Genomic DNA, 17034 nt, shown 5'->3' on the forward strand with positions numbered 1-17034 from the left:
GGTATAACCGCGCTTTGGTGTATCTGTATAGCCCTTAGGCGTAACAAGTCAGCTTCTGTATCTGCATCTAAGTCTTCTTTGTCATCTTTTTGTTTCCTATTGGACTATCTAAGATTGTCTTCACTTTATGTGCATATCAATAATGCAACTGTATTGCTCGACAGTTGTACATTGTACAATACATGGCAGTTGTACATTTTACAATACATAGAAACAATGCCAAAGCAAGTAACACACTAATACTAGGCCTTGTGATGCTAAATGTCTGATCCTAAATGCAAATTGTTCATTTGTGTATTGTGGAGGATTGCCATCGCTGAAGGCACGACTACAGGCCTTTGGTAAGTCACGAGTTAGACTACACCAATTTCAAGAACTTATTTCCGACGTCTTGTGACATTTCAGGCTGAAGCAGACCCTCGAGAAGGTTCTGCGTGAGGAGAAGGCTGTTCTCCCCGAGCCCGAGGACTTCCGCAAGTACTCCCGCAGCTACGAGGTGTCCAAGGCCGTGCCCCTGCCCTTCCTGCAGGACCCCGTGGCCGCCCAGCTGCAGAGCGACATCGTCATGGACCCCGTCAGCTACATGCCCCGCTCCGCCCTCACCAAGATGACCATCAACGTGCTCGGACAGTCCATCGAACTCTTCGAGGTAAAGTTCAACAACGATCAAATGTTTAGTCTATAAAACGTGATGGCAATGTGTGCTCAATGACAATGCGGCAATCTACAAACGTTTTCGAAGTATCAATAGCTCTATAGTGCTGATATCTTTTCATCAACAACACCTAACGTTAACTCTGTAAAGGCTAAGAGAATGTGAAATATTCAAAGCTGGGGTGTCAGATTCAGCTAATGATAATGCCAAAGCATGAAGTGTTTACGAAGTGCCAGAATTGAGCAGTATTGATAGATCATAAGCAAATGAAGACAGAAAGGACGCGACAATAATGACTATGATCTCTCCCCACCGACAGGCCGGTATTGAGGCTCAGGGCATGGAGCACACAATGGAGGCCCTGTTCGGCCCCAGCGGCTACTTCCCCAACCAGGCTCTGAAGAAGATGCTCTCCCCCATCCCCTACGGAGACAAGGTCCTCAAGATGTTCGGAGTCGACAGCAAGCCCAAGCCCAAGTTCGCCAGCCGCCAGACCCTGGACCGCAAGATCGTCGACGGTCTGAAGAAGCTGTCCGATGACGTCAAGTTCAGGAAGGACGACCTTCTGGCCTCCTCCTACCTGCGTCTTCTCGGCACCGAGGTGTCTTTCATGTCCACCGAGGACCTGAAGAGCACCATCGCCATGGCTCTGGACGCCTACAAGAACTCTGCTAACATGATGAAGGTAAGGCTGGAGTCACTACAAGTTCTTGGTGACTTAAAGGGCATAGCAAGACAGCATGATTCTTGTATATCTCTCGCATCATTTATTCAATGATAGCTCGTAGATAAATTTCTAAACTACAGTCTACTCTTTTCGAAAAGAAAACTAGAACTTATTTTGAAGGATAGTCCCTTTGCAGTGGCGTGAAAATTTAAGTGATATGTAAATATCATATATATTTGATTCTTTCATAACGCTTCTCGTATGGCTCACGGTAACTAAATGCGGTGAAGAATTGCACAATCTGAGACAGTTTTTGTTTGCTCTTCCCCCTGTAGATGCTGGACCCTCTGGCCGAAGGCATCGAGAAGAACTTCACTTCTTCCTACAAGTTCCTGGAAGCCTCTACCTGCGTCCCCACCGCCATGGGTATCCCCCTGAACGTCTCTGCCAACGGCACGGCCACCACCAAGGTTTGTTTCTTTGTTTGCTTGTTTGTTTGTTTGTTTGTTTGTTTGTTTGTTTGTTTGGGAAACTAGTTAGTAGCATCGTAGTTGCTATTCTTTCTGGAGCCCTATACTATACACAAACATGGATGCATATACAATGACAGATGTACATATATCTTAGTCGATGATGAATGAAGTTGCAACTAATTAGATGAAGTTACAATTAATTGAATGAATGAAATTTCAACTAATCAAATTAAGTTCAAACTTATGGATCTTAATGAAATTATCTAACTACTAGTAATTACAGCTGTTAGCCTTATCGTCCTTGTAGATGAAGGAGCTACACATTACTTCTGTATCAAGTCTAACGTTGAGATATGAAATTCCACAGGTGACTGTCGGCGGCAAGTTCGACGTAAAGAAGATGTTCTACGCCCCGCGCTCCGCCGTGGTTGCCGGGTACGTCCGCCCCAGCGCCTCTATCGAGGTGTCCGCCCGTATGATCATCTCCCTGCCCGAGTTCTCCGAGTGCGGCATCCAGGCTAACGCCACTGTCCATACCGCCACCGAGGCCGCCGGAAACGTCACCCTGAAGGAGGGCGAGCTCAAGTTCAACATCGAGGCCCCCAAGGCCCCCGTCCCCATCTTCAACATGAGGTAAGGAACCCACCATCCTTTCGCTGTTTGATAAGACATCAAAGATGAAAACCAAGAAAGAAGCAAGACTACGCTTTATCTAACCACCACTGACTAACACTGATGATACCAGTAAATGCAAATCTCTCACAGATAAATGGCATCAAAAAGCTGAGTCAAGTCAAAGCTGTTTGAATATTCCTGTTGTGCCAATTCCTTATGTGCCGCCCAACACCCTTTCTTTCTATCTTTGGAACATAAGCCATAACTCATTCTTGAGAAGATATACATTATGCAATAAGATAGTGGGTACACCTAAGTCATTCCTGGTACTGAATGTTCCTGGTAATCCGTCCCTCCACAGCTAGTACACAGTATTGAATGAGATATGGTGTAAAACTAGGTCATTCCTGACACTAAATGTTCGTCCATCCCTCCGCAGCTACCACCAGTTCCTTGTCCGTCCCTCCACAGCTAGTACACACTATTGAATGAGATATGGTGTAAAACTAGGTCATTCCTGACACTAAATGTTCGTCCATATCTCTCCACAGCTACCAGCAGTGCCTTGTCCGTCCCTCCACAGCTAGTAAACAGTATTGAATGAGATATGGTGTAAAACTAGGTCATTCCTGACACTAAATGTTCGTCCATATCTCTCCACAGCTACCAGCAGTTCCTTGTCCGTCCCTCCACGGCGAGGTACACTATTGAATGAGATATGGTGTAAAACTAGGTCCTTCCTGATACCCATTGTTCGTCCGTATCTCTCCGCAGCTACCAGCAGTTCCTTGTCCGTCCCGACGCTATCGAGTACATCCGCCCCATGGAGCAGGACCGCGCCGAGCTGGTGAACTGCACCCCGTCCGTGCTGGGCCAGAAGATCTGCCTGTCCCTGTCCTACTCCAACGCCAGCTACGTGCCCCTGGCCCCGTACTTCCCCATGACCGGCGACACTAGCTTCAACATCACCATGGTCCCCACTGATGAGTAAGTATTCACAGCAATTTTTCTGCTCGTTTTTCCCTCGTCTCCTACTATAACTAGCAGCAGAGAAACGTACCTCTTGATATCACAGTTATGATAAGAAACACTATTCCTCCATCATCTGGACGGTCGTTAAAAGCTCAGTCTTTAAATGCAGTATGTGTCAGCTTTTGTGCTCAAAGCAACGATGGCACAAAACGCAGATTCTTTCAACGTTCTGATAAGACATCAAGAAGAAATAACTCCTTCATCATCATCGTCATGTCGGGCGGATTAAAATAATGATAAGATTGCCCGGACTAAGTCCTCTATCCCTCCAGATGACACGGTCCGCCATTAGGTGCTCTAGGTCTTCAAACCTCATCCCTACACCCCCAGCAAGTTTGTTTAAATTCTTTAGTTCAGCATTTTTAAACTATGATGACTCCTTGTCCCTTCAGGATCCAGGCTTTTTCCGTCGCCATCTAGCCTGTTCATTAAAAGCTCAGTCCTCAAGCTAACCTCTGTGAGCTGTCTTTGTCAGCTTTTCTGCTCTAAGCAACGATGGCTAAGATATTGTGACTCTTTATCCCCCCAGGATCCAGGCTTTCCTTAAGCTAAGTCTGTGTTAGCTTTTCTGCTCAAAGCAGCGATGGCTAAACTATGATCACCCCTTGTCCCCCCAGGATCCAGGCTTTCTCGGCCGCCATCAAGTACGACCAGGAGCGCGAGCCCATCCGCCGTCTGCGCCAGCTGCGCGAGAAGCGCGACCCCAGGAACTACATCGTCACAGACGTCTTCCGCATGGAGGTCGCCGCTCCAGGTGAGGAGGAACACTTAAGACCTTTATACCAATAGGTGACTTAAGATGTCATACAACCGGCCGCTCTAACAATAGAGGACCACAATTTCACTCCAAGTAACAGAAAAACACACGCGCAAATTAAGCAGCAGCACTGAACAGAATTTCAATTATGTTAAGAGAAAGTAGCCATGCTAATCTTAAAGTGAGATTAGAATTCTCGTTTAATGGACACTTCGGAACTGTGCATTCTTACATCGGAACATTACATATACTTTCAGTTGTCATATATCAGATATAGTTCCACTCCTTGGGTATGGTATAATGTACATGCGTTATTATTGTAAGCGCTACATTGTCCTTTTCATGTGGTAGTGCATGGGAGATTTACATTGGTTGCTTTTTATTCCAGGCAAGTCCGCCAAGCGCAACATCACCTCCCTGCTGCAGGTGTTCCGTAACCAGACCCTGATGCAGTGGAACCTAACCATTCCCGACATCTACAACTTCACGGCCTACCTGGGCTTCCAGAACGAGACCGTGCCGCAGGTTGCCAACGCCTACGCCGTCAGCCTGAACCTCACCTACCGCGAGCACAAGAACGCCAGCTGGGTCATGCGCTACCGCAACGAGAGCAACATGCACACCACCCAGGTATATGGTCTTCTGTACTACAGTACCACTATCTTTACAGGCACCACTAGCGCTACCGCAAAGAGAGCACACACCCATCCACACTCTTACTCTATCTCGTAGAGAAGACATTAATATGAATAAGAGACGAGGACAACTAACCTGTCTATTGCCATTAGAAAAGGGATTATAGTCCTAAGGATGAGTTGATCAGCTCTGAAGTCACTTTCTTCTATGCCTTGATCAAACCTGTATATGCTGAATATTTGTCCAGTTTCTTACCGCTTATAGAAGAATATGTCTTCATCTAAAGCTGGATAACGATAGATGTATTCCCATTGTCCCTACCATTGTACCTCATCTTCCCTTTCCCCCAAACAGAACACCTTCAACATCCCCGAGCTGTGGTTCCACGTGTCCAACAACATGTCCCTGTTCTGGAACCCCTGGAGGAGCCTGACCCAGTTCGAGTCCCGCTCCAACAGCTCCATCCGTCTGTGGACCGCCCGCGCCGACCACAACATGACCCTCATCAACGCCGAGGACATCTTCCGCTCAGGCTTCAACTCCTCTGCCGAGATCGACCTCACCCCTCTGAAGGTTCGTTTGTTTGTAGGTTTGCATGTTTAGATATCCGTCAGCTGTTAAGTGGAACTTATCCTGGATTCACTATCTACAACCACTGTAGGTATCAGTGTGCAGTGTTTGTTATAGAAGGGAAGAGAATATAGAAGTGTTCACGTTAGATCAACGTATCTGATACAAAGCTTCCTTTCACTTAAACATAGCACATTTGATAAAATAATGTTCTTGCTTCTCATTCATGAACAATTGCATCTAATGACTTCGTGCGATCCTTGTGTTTATCTAATAATCTCCACATGGAATCTCCACATTAAGCGCATTTACTTTATTTACCTTCCTTTATTTGTACCGGACACTTGTGTTGTAACTAACCCATATTCAACTGCGAATAATCTCATAGACATTAGGCTGGGCAGTATCAAAGAAGAAGAAGCGCAATACATTTCTTCTTATTCTATTTTTTTATCTTTGAGTAATGAAACCTTTCTGCCCATTTCAGGTCATCGTCCCTGAGCTGATCAAGAACATCACCAAGCAGCTGCCCAAGCAGATCCAGGAGATCCGAGCCGTGCGCGACGTGCCCTACCTGAACGAGACCCTCCTGCTGGCCAACCAGACCGTCAGCTTCTTCAACCAGACCATCTGGAACGCCACCTACATGCTGATGAACATGTCCCGCCCCTACGTGCAGATCGCCCTGCCCGTCGTGCAGCAGGTCTACCCCACCGTGCTGAACGTCACCGTACCCTACACCAACTGGACCGTGGCCAACATCACCGAGTTCATCACCAACGCCACCGGCAAGGTCAACATCACCGAGGTACACATCTTTTTAATTTCATCTACTTCAAATTTACCACAAAATAAAGCTCTAAGAGCTACTTCAATGTTTTGGTTTTCCTGAAATACACATTTTCAACAAATGCTCCTAAACGTATCCTACATCTAAATGAGTTCACATCTAAAATTAGTGAACCTGTATCCATTATCATTGCAAATGTTAGACTTAGATTCTAAAGTGCCTAGTGGCACATCAGGTAGTAAGCCGTCTCCATTCAGTACGGTTTTGGGTCAGGAACTTTGCTCTTTTCAGGGTAATTCCCGGTTGGTCAAGGCTATAGATTTTACAAGGCGTGTTGATGATGAATATTAATGTCACCAGCGCGTTTGATGAAGCGTTCCATCTAAAGAATTCGAAGACTAAACTTGTATCCCTTCTGACGCTCAGGTCTACAAGAACGTGACCCAGCTGGCCATCGAGCTGTCCCAGAACCTGACCCAGTACGCCTACTGGTCCTACAACGAGACCAGCCTGTACGGTCTGGAGAACGCCCGCCAGTACTACGCGCGTCTGCCCGAGCTGCTGACCAAGCACCGCTCCAACGTCTCCGGCGAGGTCCAGTACCTGAAGAGCCAGGGAGTCCTCCTGGAGATCAGGGTCCCCAAGGTAAGCAAATAGAAAGTTTTACTGCAAGTTCATGCCCGTGGGCTAATTGCAAGTACACTGTAGAAATATAGAGAAAACATACATGTGCCAGTGCACTGTGACTGTCATTGATGTAACAGAAGACTGCTTTATACTAGTATTGGCTATATCTAGACAAGCTGGGTTTGACTTCTTTTTTGGAGGTAGTGGAAGACGATGAGCCCCACTTGTTCTAGAATTTTTGGGTTCTGTGATTTTAAGAGGAAAGTGGCTTTTTGTTCGTCCGAGAATGTGTAAAAGTTGGGGTATTTCGTGATTACTTCTTTAAACAATTCAGTTCTTTCGTCATGGTTAACTGAACAACTGCAAATAAAATGTGTGTCGCCTTCCATCGCTTAGGTGAACACCATCCCCGGCCTGGTGCTGAACTACACCGGCCTGCTGACCAACTACACCGCCGAGCTCATCGCCAACTACTCCCCGATGGCTCTGCCCAACATCACGCTCCCCAACATCACCCTGCCCCAGATCCCCACCAACTTCACCACCCCCAACTTCACCGTCCCCTACCTGCAGTGGTACGTGCCCAAGTTCAACCTCACCCTGCCCACCGTCAACGTCACCCTACTGACCGAGATGGCTTTGAACGTCACCAACAAGACCGCCCAGGTCGGTCTGCAGTACCTCATGCCCTACGTGGAGAGCTACATCCCCACTCAGTTCTACAGCAACTACTACGTGGCCATTCCCGCCATTGACGTCATCAGGATCCCCGCCTTCGGTGAGCTGCGCGGTCTGTTCAACCTGAGCATGCCCCTGTACAACACCAGCACCGTGGTGAGCATGCGCAACGAGACCGGCATGATCGCAGAGGTCAAGTCCGTGGCCAACAGCACCTTCGACTTCTACAACTACACTCTGATGGGTAAGAACAGCTTCTCACATCGCTCTGTTCTTTTTGGTGCTCACTGCATCAGCCTAAACCTACTGACATGTGGTTCGCTACTATGGGTAGGAAACATCGTTTCCCTTGTAAATCTTTTTATCTTGTATCAGTAGCAGTTAAACCTAGATACTAAAGTTCATGTTTGCAAGGTTTCTAGAAAAAGTACGCAATTGGTACTGCTGCAACGATGAAGAAGCTTTAAAATCATCTATTCCTACAAAAACCAAAGAAACAAAGAAACAATCCGTCCTTCCATCTATCCATCCATCCATCTATCCATCCATCCATCCATCTATCCATCATCCATCCATCCATCCATCCATCCATCCATCCATTCATTCATTCATTCATTCATTCACACATACAGCACTACTTTGTACCGGGTGTTAACTCGTGATCTTTTCCTTTACTTCCGCAGCTACCGGCAACACCTCCCTGTGCCTGATGACCCGCCGTCTCAACGTGTCCAGCACCTTCAACTTCACCCACCCCCTGATGCGCTGCAATGCCACTCACAACACCAGTGTGGCGCTGTGGGACCGCCTGAACGTCACCACCCGCAGCTTCGCCGAGCTGAACACCACCTTCCCCGAGACCCGCATGAATCTGACCCACGCCGGTAACTACAGCTTCTTGCTGACCAGTATGAACATCACCAACAACTTCACCGCCAGGGCCAACCTGAGCAGCCTGGCCATCGCCAAGGTCGAGCACAACTGCACCTACTTCTCCGACCTGACCAGCATCAACGCCACCACCAACTTCACCCTGCGCGCCAAGGTAAGACACTCGCAACACGTAACATCTGCTTACACAATTCCGCCAGGGTACATAATTCCGCCACCCTGAAATGATACGTGCAGACAGATCTAGATCTCCAACCTAACGTCCCCCTGAATAATGCAGTCCTGTATGTAGACACTCGCAACACCTAACATCTACTTACATCAATGACACTCATGCATGAGTTTGTGACTTTGCCATGTTAAATCGGGTTTTCGAGTTATTGTACATTAGCTCTTGTTCATTCTAGTGACGCTGAAGAAGAGTTATGGATGTCACTCGAAACGTCCGGAAGTAATATCCGTAATTTATCCACTAATATTAATGGCGTTGACATTTCTCTATCTAATCTGACATAAATAAGCCATAAGGTTAAGAGCAATTTCACAATCTGTGAAAAGTACAACCACTTTTGGTTGCAAAATGTGCATTTACAAAAATAACGTGCAATCAATGTGAAATATACCATTGCCGTTACACTAATAAAAAACAACATTGTCACCATCAGGTTGAGAACATCACCAAGACCAAGTTCGACCACTACGCCAACGTGTCGTCCTGCCTGTACACCGGGCTGAACGCTACCCACAACCTTACCGCCTTCGTGAACGTGAGCCGCCTGGTGCAGGCCCGCCTCAGCCACGCCCTCAACTTCTCCGGAGACTACCTCAGCAGCAACCTGACCCACAACCTGACCGTGGCCGCCAACGCCTCCCTCGGGTCCTACCCCATCGCTCAGGTGAATGAATGAATGTTTTTTATTGCACACAAAAAACTTCATAAAAACATTTTGCAGCCTGTTGCTGGCTGAATTGCATGTTTTGTTTAACATATTAGTTTATACACATGGATTGCTTATTGAATTACAATTGATAAGACTATGTGTTTATGAAAACTTACTATATATACATATTTCACAAGAAATGATGACGAAAACATAAAAAAACAACGTAAAGTTTGCACGTCTAGCAGTGACTAGCTTCACGTCTGGTAGTGGCTAGCTTGACGTTTGCACGTCTAGAAGTGACTAACTTTGCGTGTTTAAGAGTTCGACAAAGTACGGGATGGGTGAGTGTCTCTAACGGCTGGTTCTGCATCTAATTGTTCTGAGCAGGCCGAGCTGTGCCACGTCGCCAACACCTCCATGAACTGGACCAACGTCAACACCACGTCCAGCCTCCGCGGCTTCGTCAACGTCAGCATGGGCGCGCACGCCAGCCTGGAGAACAACATGACTGTCAGGTAGCTACCAGTTTTTTTAGTAACGGCTTTATTCAGTGAAAAGACATTTTCGTATCACTACAGTTGCAGCCCGAAGGCTACTTTTATGTTGTGATATTACAATATGTGACTGGTTTCAGTTAAAAGTTGTTATTTATTTATTCATTCATTTGTTATGTCATCAAACATTGATATTTCGGTAATATCAAGCTAGACAGGAGAAGACCTCGTAGTAAAAGAAAACAGCAATAAACAAATGAGTAAATATACCAAATTGTTCTCTGTCTTACCCCAGGACTTTCTATCTGCAGTTTCTAAAATTGTACTTCGTGAATTTGACTTGTGCAAAATATTCAATACAAACATACATTTACCCAACAGGGCCTGCCTCCGCACTCTTAACTACACCACCAACACCGCCATCTACGGCAACGTGAGCTACCCGGAGATCCACCTGAATCTGACCCACAACTTCACCCACAACGTCGACCACTGGCAGTCCTGGAACACCAGCATGAACACCACCGCGTACTTCAAGCTGAACGAGACCCGCGTGCCCCTGGTCTGGGTCAACGTGACCATCCCTGCCCTGTACACCAACATGACCCACAACATCATGGCCAACCTGACCCGTCAGAGCCAGAACATCACCATGAACATGACCGCTCAGGCCCAGCAGATGAGGATCTCCCACAACTCCTCCTTCTGCAACACCAACCAGAGCAGCTCGGTGGTGCACAACACCTCCATGGTCGCCAACCTGACCTGGATCAACGTGACCGTTCCCTTCTACAACACCAGCGTCTGGGAGCTCATCGGCCTGCAGAACGTTTCCTCCCCCCGCCAGCTGCAGTACCTCAACATCAGTGGCGTGGCCAACTACACCAAGAGCCAGGAGAACTACACTCTGCCCATCCCCATGCTGGCCAACCTGACCACCCCCAACCTGACCATCCCCGTGGGTCTGCGCACCCCCGCCTTCAACATCAGCATCCCGTTCACCGACTACAACATCACCGTGCCGTCCATCAAGGTGATCCCTGAGTACCTGTACGTCCCGTACCTGTTCAACGTCACCGTGCCGAGGAGCATCCCCGCCTTCTCCGCGCCCATGAACATCTCCATCCCTGCTCCAGGTAACACTCGTTTACATCATTTTTTTTAATCAATTCATCAGAGCCTGATGTTGCCATCGATTTACGAAGAAAGGCGGCTCAATTGTTACTGTAGCAGCATCTCTTTACCCTCGCCAGAAACATCAATGCTCAAGACAAGCATGACTTCACTGACCCATTAGGAGAAGCAGGGGTTACGGAGGCTGCTTGGGAAATTCCCTACCCCATTTAGACCGGAACGTTTTGAGCCACTCACACCGAGGCATGCCCCTACTCGTTTTCGTGCAATTAGATTCGTTTTCACGGAGGGGGGCTTGGATGGAACCTTGTGACCCAATGCGCTTACAAAACCTAAGGTCTAAGATGCAGAAGATTGGTAGATTTCCTCTTAAGCTTAATGTTGGAGAAATGATATAGGGCAGAATTGATAACGTCAACATGCAAAACTACTCATATCTACCTGTGTATTCATGAAATAAAACGAGATTGCATACTAGTTTCAAACATGACAAGGCGCCTGACTGTTTTTTGTTAGAAGTGGAGAAGGGAAACACAAACACAAAAAAGAACCATGCTAGAACTTTGAGTTAGACCATCGTGTGCAGTGAGTAGAAGTGGGAAAGGAAAGTTATCATCAAGAAACATGCTAGGAACCTTGCGTCACATTAGTGTATTGTGTATAACGGTTTCCGTTTGGTTTCCAGGTAACTTCACCTACAGCCAGAACGTCAGCTCTCCCATCTTCAACATGACGTACGACATGAACTGCACCCACGCCCGGCCCCAGCACAACCGCACCGTGCTCGGCCTCAGCATCTTCGGACAGGCCAACTCCACCATCGAGTACTTCAACTACACCTATGTTGGTCAGTAGTTGTTGTTTTTTCTTCTTTTTTTATGGCCAAGAACTGCTAGATAAAAAAAGACTGGAGTATGTCAGGGAAGGGGTTCCTCCGAAGCGACAACGCCTTGGAATTATATTTGTTTGCTTTACAAGAATACCAGTTATCTTTGCGTTATGTCGGTACCATACTTTTGCCATTGTAGTGCCCTAAACGGTAACATCCCTCATTGTGAAGATTTGGCTTACATGTAAACTCAACATTGTTTCATTTATTCTTTGTTATATCATGAATGTATGGCATTATTTTGTGTGAATGTTCCACTGCTTGTTAGATGGCACCCGGCATCAACAATGCTTACTGGCTGACCCGTGTATTGCTGTGTTACAATTTCAAAATAAAGATAATAAAATGAAATCCCTATGTGCCTTCCCGCAGACTACGCCAACACCTCCGTGGAGTGGAACCTGACCCGTCCGTTCGAGAGCAAGATCAACATGACGTTCTTCACCAACCTGACGCACCCCATGTACTACTTCCGTCACAACTCCAGCATCCAGGCCGCCTTCCTGTCCGTCAACGTCAGCTCCAACACCAGCGCCGGCATCGAGGTAAGGGAGAGCTCTCATTGATGGTGTTCTTGTAAGATATGAGTTCACTTAACTGCTGGTGTTCTAAGCGTCGATGACAATGGCAACGATATTGAAATAATGATAACGTCAGTTCCAACACCAGCGCAGGCATCGAGGTAGGATACAGTTATAGTGATGATGTACTGATACTTGTAAGTTCAAGTAATTGCTGGTGTTCTAAGCGTCGACGACAATGTCACAATAATAAGAGTAGGCGTGAACTAACCAAGATATTACCCAGCATATGTTACAATCAAACAATCAATGAATAGATAAATCAATAGACTAAAGAAATCGATGACTCCACTTTGTCCAGATAGATCAAGCATTTAATCAAGTAAGCAAAGCCGCAGGAAACTGAAAGAAGAATGGAGTAGTATAGTCTTTTGTAAATTTGACAACAATCAAATTGTTTGACAATGTGTATCTCGTGAAGAACAATACTAAAGATTATCTTCATGTTGTCCAGATCGAGCCCTACCCCGAGTGGTACCTCCCTCTGCGCCTGGTGAACATCTCCACCCCCATCATCAAGTACAACATGACGCACAACGGCAGCCTCATCTTCTACATGCCCCTGCGCATGGCCCTGCCCACCGTCAACGTCAGCTCCAACCAGAGCGTGTTCCTCCGTGTGCCGCCCGTGAACTTCACCATGCCCTACATCAACGTCACCACCCCCAAGTTCTACGTCAAGCACAACTCCAGCCTGATGGCCAACTGCCTGAACATCAACGTCACCAGCAACCAGACCCTGCAGTTCAAGGTATTTATTTGTTCTGTACATGATAAAGGGCAAAGATAAAGGCAAGAATAAGATCTACCTACTGTGAGGGGAGACATTTTATGGGACCCTCCCGATAAGGACTAAAATGTGGGTCTGCTTGTAACAATTATCGAAGTAATATTGAGACGAATGCGTTTATAAACATGCCTATCACTATGAAATACTTGTACGTATGTACACAAATAGCTGACGTACAAACGATGTGCCTGTAAGCTATATCGGTGCAAGCAAAACGTGCAAATGGTACAAGCTTCCAGTGATAGCTTGGCAAAAGTTACTGGGGTACAATGGACGGTGTTTTTTAGGGAATCTTTATACCCACGAAGGGCAACAGAGCCTCTTATAAAGAAGGCAATATTGTTCCAGTCTTTGACGCGTTTGTGTTGTACACTTGTTCCTACACAGCTGCGCCCCAGCAACCTGTCCCTGCCGTTCCTGAACGCCAGCAGCCCCGACATCTGCGCCTTCCACAACTCCTCCGTGTCCCTGAAGGTCCCCATCCTGCGCCTGGCCACCCCCAGCCTGAACGTCACCGTCAACCAGACCGTGTACGGCCGCATGCCCCGCGCCAACGTCTCCATGCCCTTCCTCAACATCACCACCGTCGAGATCGAGGCCGAGCACAACTCCCTGGTGAACATCTCCACCCCCGAGTGCTGCCTCCTGGGCTTCTACGACCTGGCCTACCTGAACAAGTTCATCAGGCCGACCGTGAACATCACCGCCAACCAGACCTTCACCGCCATCATGCCGTCCTGCAACGCCTCCGTGCCTTACATGAACATCAGCACCCCGGCCTGGGAGGTTCGCCACAACTCCACTGTCCAGTTCAACGAGTGGTCCTGCAACGTCACCTCCAACAGCAGCGCCCTTCTGCGCGTGCCCAGGAACAACTTCACCTTCCCCGTGCTGCAGCTGAACGTGAGCACCCCCGAGATGCTTGCCAACGTCACGCACAACGCCACCGCCTTCGTCAGCCTGTGGAACACCACCCTGGCCTGGAACCTGACCGCCAAGGCCGACCGCGTCCAGCTGAACCACACCGCCCGCGTCGAGAGCTGCTTCTGCACCTCCATGAGGGTGAACACCACCACCAGCGCCAGGTGCGAGATCCCGTCCATCAACATCACCGTGCCCTACACCGGCTTCAACATCTCCACCCCCGCCTTCCTCACCAACATGACCCACGTCATGAACGCCACCGTCTCCCTGGAGAAGCAGAACATCACCTGGAACGTCACCGCCAAGGTCAACTCCACCTGCTTCGCGCAGAACGTCAGCATCTTCAACGACTGGCAGCGCGTCGAGGCCGCCCACAACACCTCCATCGGCGCCAACCTGACCTTCCTGGACTTCCGCATCCCCTACCTCAACGTCTCCATCTGGAACGTCACCGGCATGAACCGCACCACCTCCTACCGCCAGCTGCAGTTCTTCAACCTGTCCGGCGTGTGGCGCTACGACTTCGGCAAGATCTCCTGGATGAAGATCGAGATCCCCAAGATCAGGACCCCCAAGATCCAGATCCCCGATCTGAAGAAGATCCAGCTGCCCCAGATCCCCGACATGACCCCCCTGATGAGCTACATGAACGTGAGCACCCCTGAGATCACCGTGCCCTGGTTCAACTACACCATCCCGTCCATCCGCCTGGGCATGAACACCTCCATCCCGGTCTTCCGCGTGCCTCTCACCAACTACACCACGCCCTCCATCAACGTCAGCCTCACCACCATCAACATCTCCGAGTGGAGGCTGCCCCTCACCAACCTGAGCATCCCCGAGATGAGGCTGTCTCTTCCCCTGGAGCTCCTGCCCAACATCACCCTGCCCAGGATCCCCACCCTGGTGGAGGTCCAGCAGTACGTGCCCTTCGAGCTGCCCAGGATGCCCAAGGTTCGTAACCTAGCCTATTGTTGCGTACTTGAAATCTATGTAACAGGAGACAGTAAAAGCACTTGCAGTTAATTTTAGGTACTGAAATTTGATTAGTCAATGACATAAAACAATGTAGGTAGTTACAACATTACCAGAAAGACCGAGACTACATTTTACAAACTGATAGACCATTTAACTGACAAATGAACATTTATTAGCGACGTTCGCCTAAGAGTAAATTATGCTAGCATCACCTAAACCATTTGTGTGAGCGTATAGGTTTACATCTAGTTACAATGATTTAAGCCAAAGTAAGCATGTTGGCAGGAAAACAATAAAAAGCACTTGTAGGTAGCGTTAGACATTGAAAATTGCGACACAGTCTTCATAATACACCACACAGTGGAAGGTTTCTTCCAGTTGAATCTTCCAATCCATTGACTCTACGATCTGATTTTCCATCCAGGTGATCCCGTCCTACAAGCTGAACCTGCCCAAGAGGGTGCACATCCCCATCCCCGCCATGGGCAACATCAGTATGTCCGCCGAGCTCAGGTCTCCCATCTACAACATCTCCGCCGGCGCCGAGCTGAGGAACGAGACCTCCATCATCGCCAGGGCCAACGCCACCGTCAACTGCACCCTGGAGTTCCTCAACTTCACCACCAAGGGTACGCCATCCGACTTATCCTTTTGATTGCTAAAAGATACGCAATTCAGCTCCCAAGGCTGTGGTGCCGAGTAAACCATTAATTCATTCATTGTGCCTTACAACTGTTAGTTCGGTGCTTAGAATGTTTTTAACCGATTTGAAGTTGCAAACGGAAGGCTTTCTGTGTCCCACAGTAGCCTTTGCACATCCAATATGTAACGTATAATCTGAGCCGTATATTGAAGTGTGTTGGACGATGCATCATTGAGAGCATATGTGTCTTTGTGTTTGGGAGCGAGAGAGAAAAGAAAGAGAGAGGGGGGAAGGAGAGGGAGAGAGAAAGGGGAGTGAGGGAAGAAAAGAGAAGGAGAGATCCGTACATTACTCCCTCAATTAGAGGCCTATAACATTTTATCAACAAACGTACTTCTCTATCATCTAGTTGGGTGCTCAGACTGTTGTTAAGTGATTTGCAGTAGCAAATGGAGCTGAGAGAGATCAGTACATTACTCTCATAATTATTTGTTTTCTATAACAATATAATAACAAGTTAACTTTCCTACCACCTACAGCCGAGGCTAACCTGACCGTCCCCCACTACAACGAGGTCATCACCGGGCTGTCCTTCAACCACAGCCAACAGTGGATGCGCTGCAACTTCACCCACAACGCCTCCATTGCCGTCGGCTGGGAGAAGCAGAACGTCACCTTCAACCACACCTTCCTGTGCCAGACCCCCATCCAGCAGCTCCACTACGCTCAGAACCTGACCATCCGCAACAACAGGACTCACTTCGAGGTGAGAAACTACGCTTACAATGCGCTCCTCACTTGTACTGCGGATTTTACAATAGATGTTTAGATCTCCAAGAAGTACTCCAAAAAGTACTCCAAGAAGCAAAAGTAAATGAATCAAAGTATTGATTTGTCAAAGAATGGAGTTTGATAGTAAGAATGTTTTCAACTCTAATAATTTTGACAAACACAAGGTTTGGTCCAACATACTGAGACAATGTCTCGGTTATGACTTTTTAAAAGATGATATTGTGGTAACTTCATCCTTCCTCTTACCAACCGCAGGTCTGGGCCAACGAGACCGCCGCCACCAACGTGACCATGCTGCAGTACGTCAGCCTGTACAACATCTCCCTGTGGGACGTGCTGCGTCTGAACGAGACCTCCTCTCCCCAGCAGCTGCAGCGCATCAACGTCACTACCTACTTCTGCTACAGCAAGTCTCAGGAGACATGGGAGTTCCCCATCTTCAACCTCACCACCCCCACCACAAAGGTAGACTACTTAGACTTCCGTCTTACAGATATGGAAGGGATCCAATACCACTTAAATCTTAGGCAGCGC

The 17034-nt window shown here is 47.9% G+C and overlaps 1 protein-coding gene across 1 annotated transcript in view; it reads left to right on the forward strand.

Moving 5' to 3' along the window:
* Window positions 1–17034, forward strand: part of LOC136444252 (uncharacterized) — a 39126-nt gene that overhangs the window by 10083 nt on the left and 12009 nt on the right. Inside the window, exons 13-34 of the mRNA XM_066441767.1 lie at window positions 406–649; window positions 975–1340; window positions 1658–1792; window positions 2163–2428; window positions 3185–3397; window positions 4060–4196; window positions 4588–4829; window positions 5190–5408; window positions 5893–6213; window positions 6622–6840; window positions 7219–7744; window positions 8184–8545; window positions 9057–9287; window positions 9663–9790; window positions 10151–10905; window positions 11589–11750; window positions 12165–12337; window positions 12828–13124; window positions 13551–15041; window positions 15490–15694; window positions 16248–16474; window positions 16756–16965. Coding sequence (XP_066297864.1) covers window positions 406–649; window positions 975–1340; window positions 1658–1792; window positions 2163–2428; window positions 3185–3397; window positions 4060–4196; window positions 4588–4829; window positions 5190–5408; window positions 5893–6213; window positions 6622–6840; window positions 7219–7744; window positions 8184–8545; window positions 9057–9287; window positions 9663–9790; window positions 10151–10905; window positions 11589–11750; window positions 12165–12337; window positions 12828–13124; window positions 13551–15041; window positions 15490–15694; window positions 16248–16474; window positions 16756–16965 — 7129 coding nt within the window. The remainder of the gene's footprint in view (window positions 1–405; window positions 650–974; window positions 1341–1657; window positions 1793–2162; window positions 2429–3184; window positions 3398–4059; window positions 4197–4587; window positions 4830–5189; window positions 5409–5892; window positions 6214–6621; window positions 6841–7218; window positions 7745–8183; window positions 8546–9056; window positions 9288–9662; window positions 9791–10150; window positions 10906–11588; window positions 11751–12164; window positions 12338–12827; window positions 13125–13550; window positions 15042–15489; window positions 15695–16247; window positions 16475–16755; window positions 16966–17034) is intronic.

Source organism: Branchiostoma lanceolatum, chromosome 11, assembly GCF_035083965.1.
Source record: "Branchiostoma lanceolatum isolate klBraLanc5 chromosome 11, klBraLanc5.hap2, whole genome shotgun sequence".
NCBI classification, from domain to species: Eukaryota; Metazoa; Chordata; class Leptocardii; order Amphioxiformes; family Branchiostomatidae; genus Branchiostoma; species Branchiostoma lanceolatum.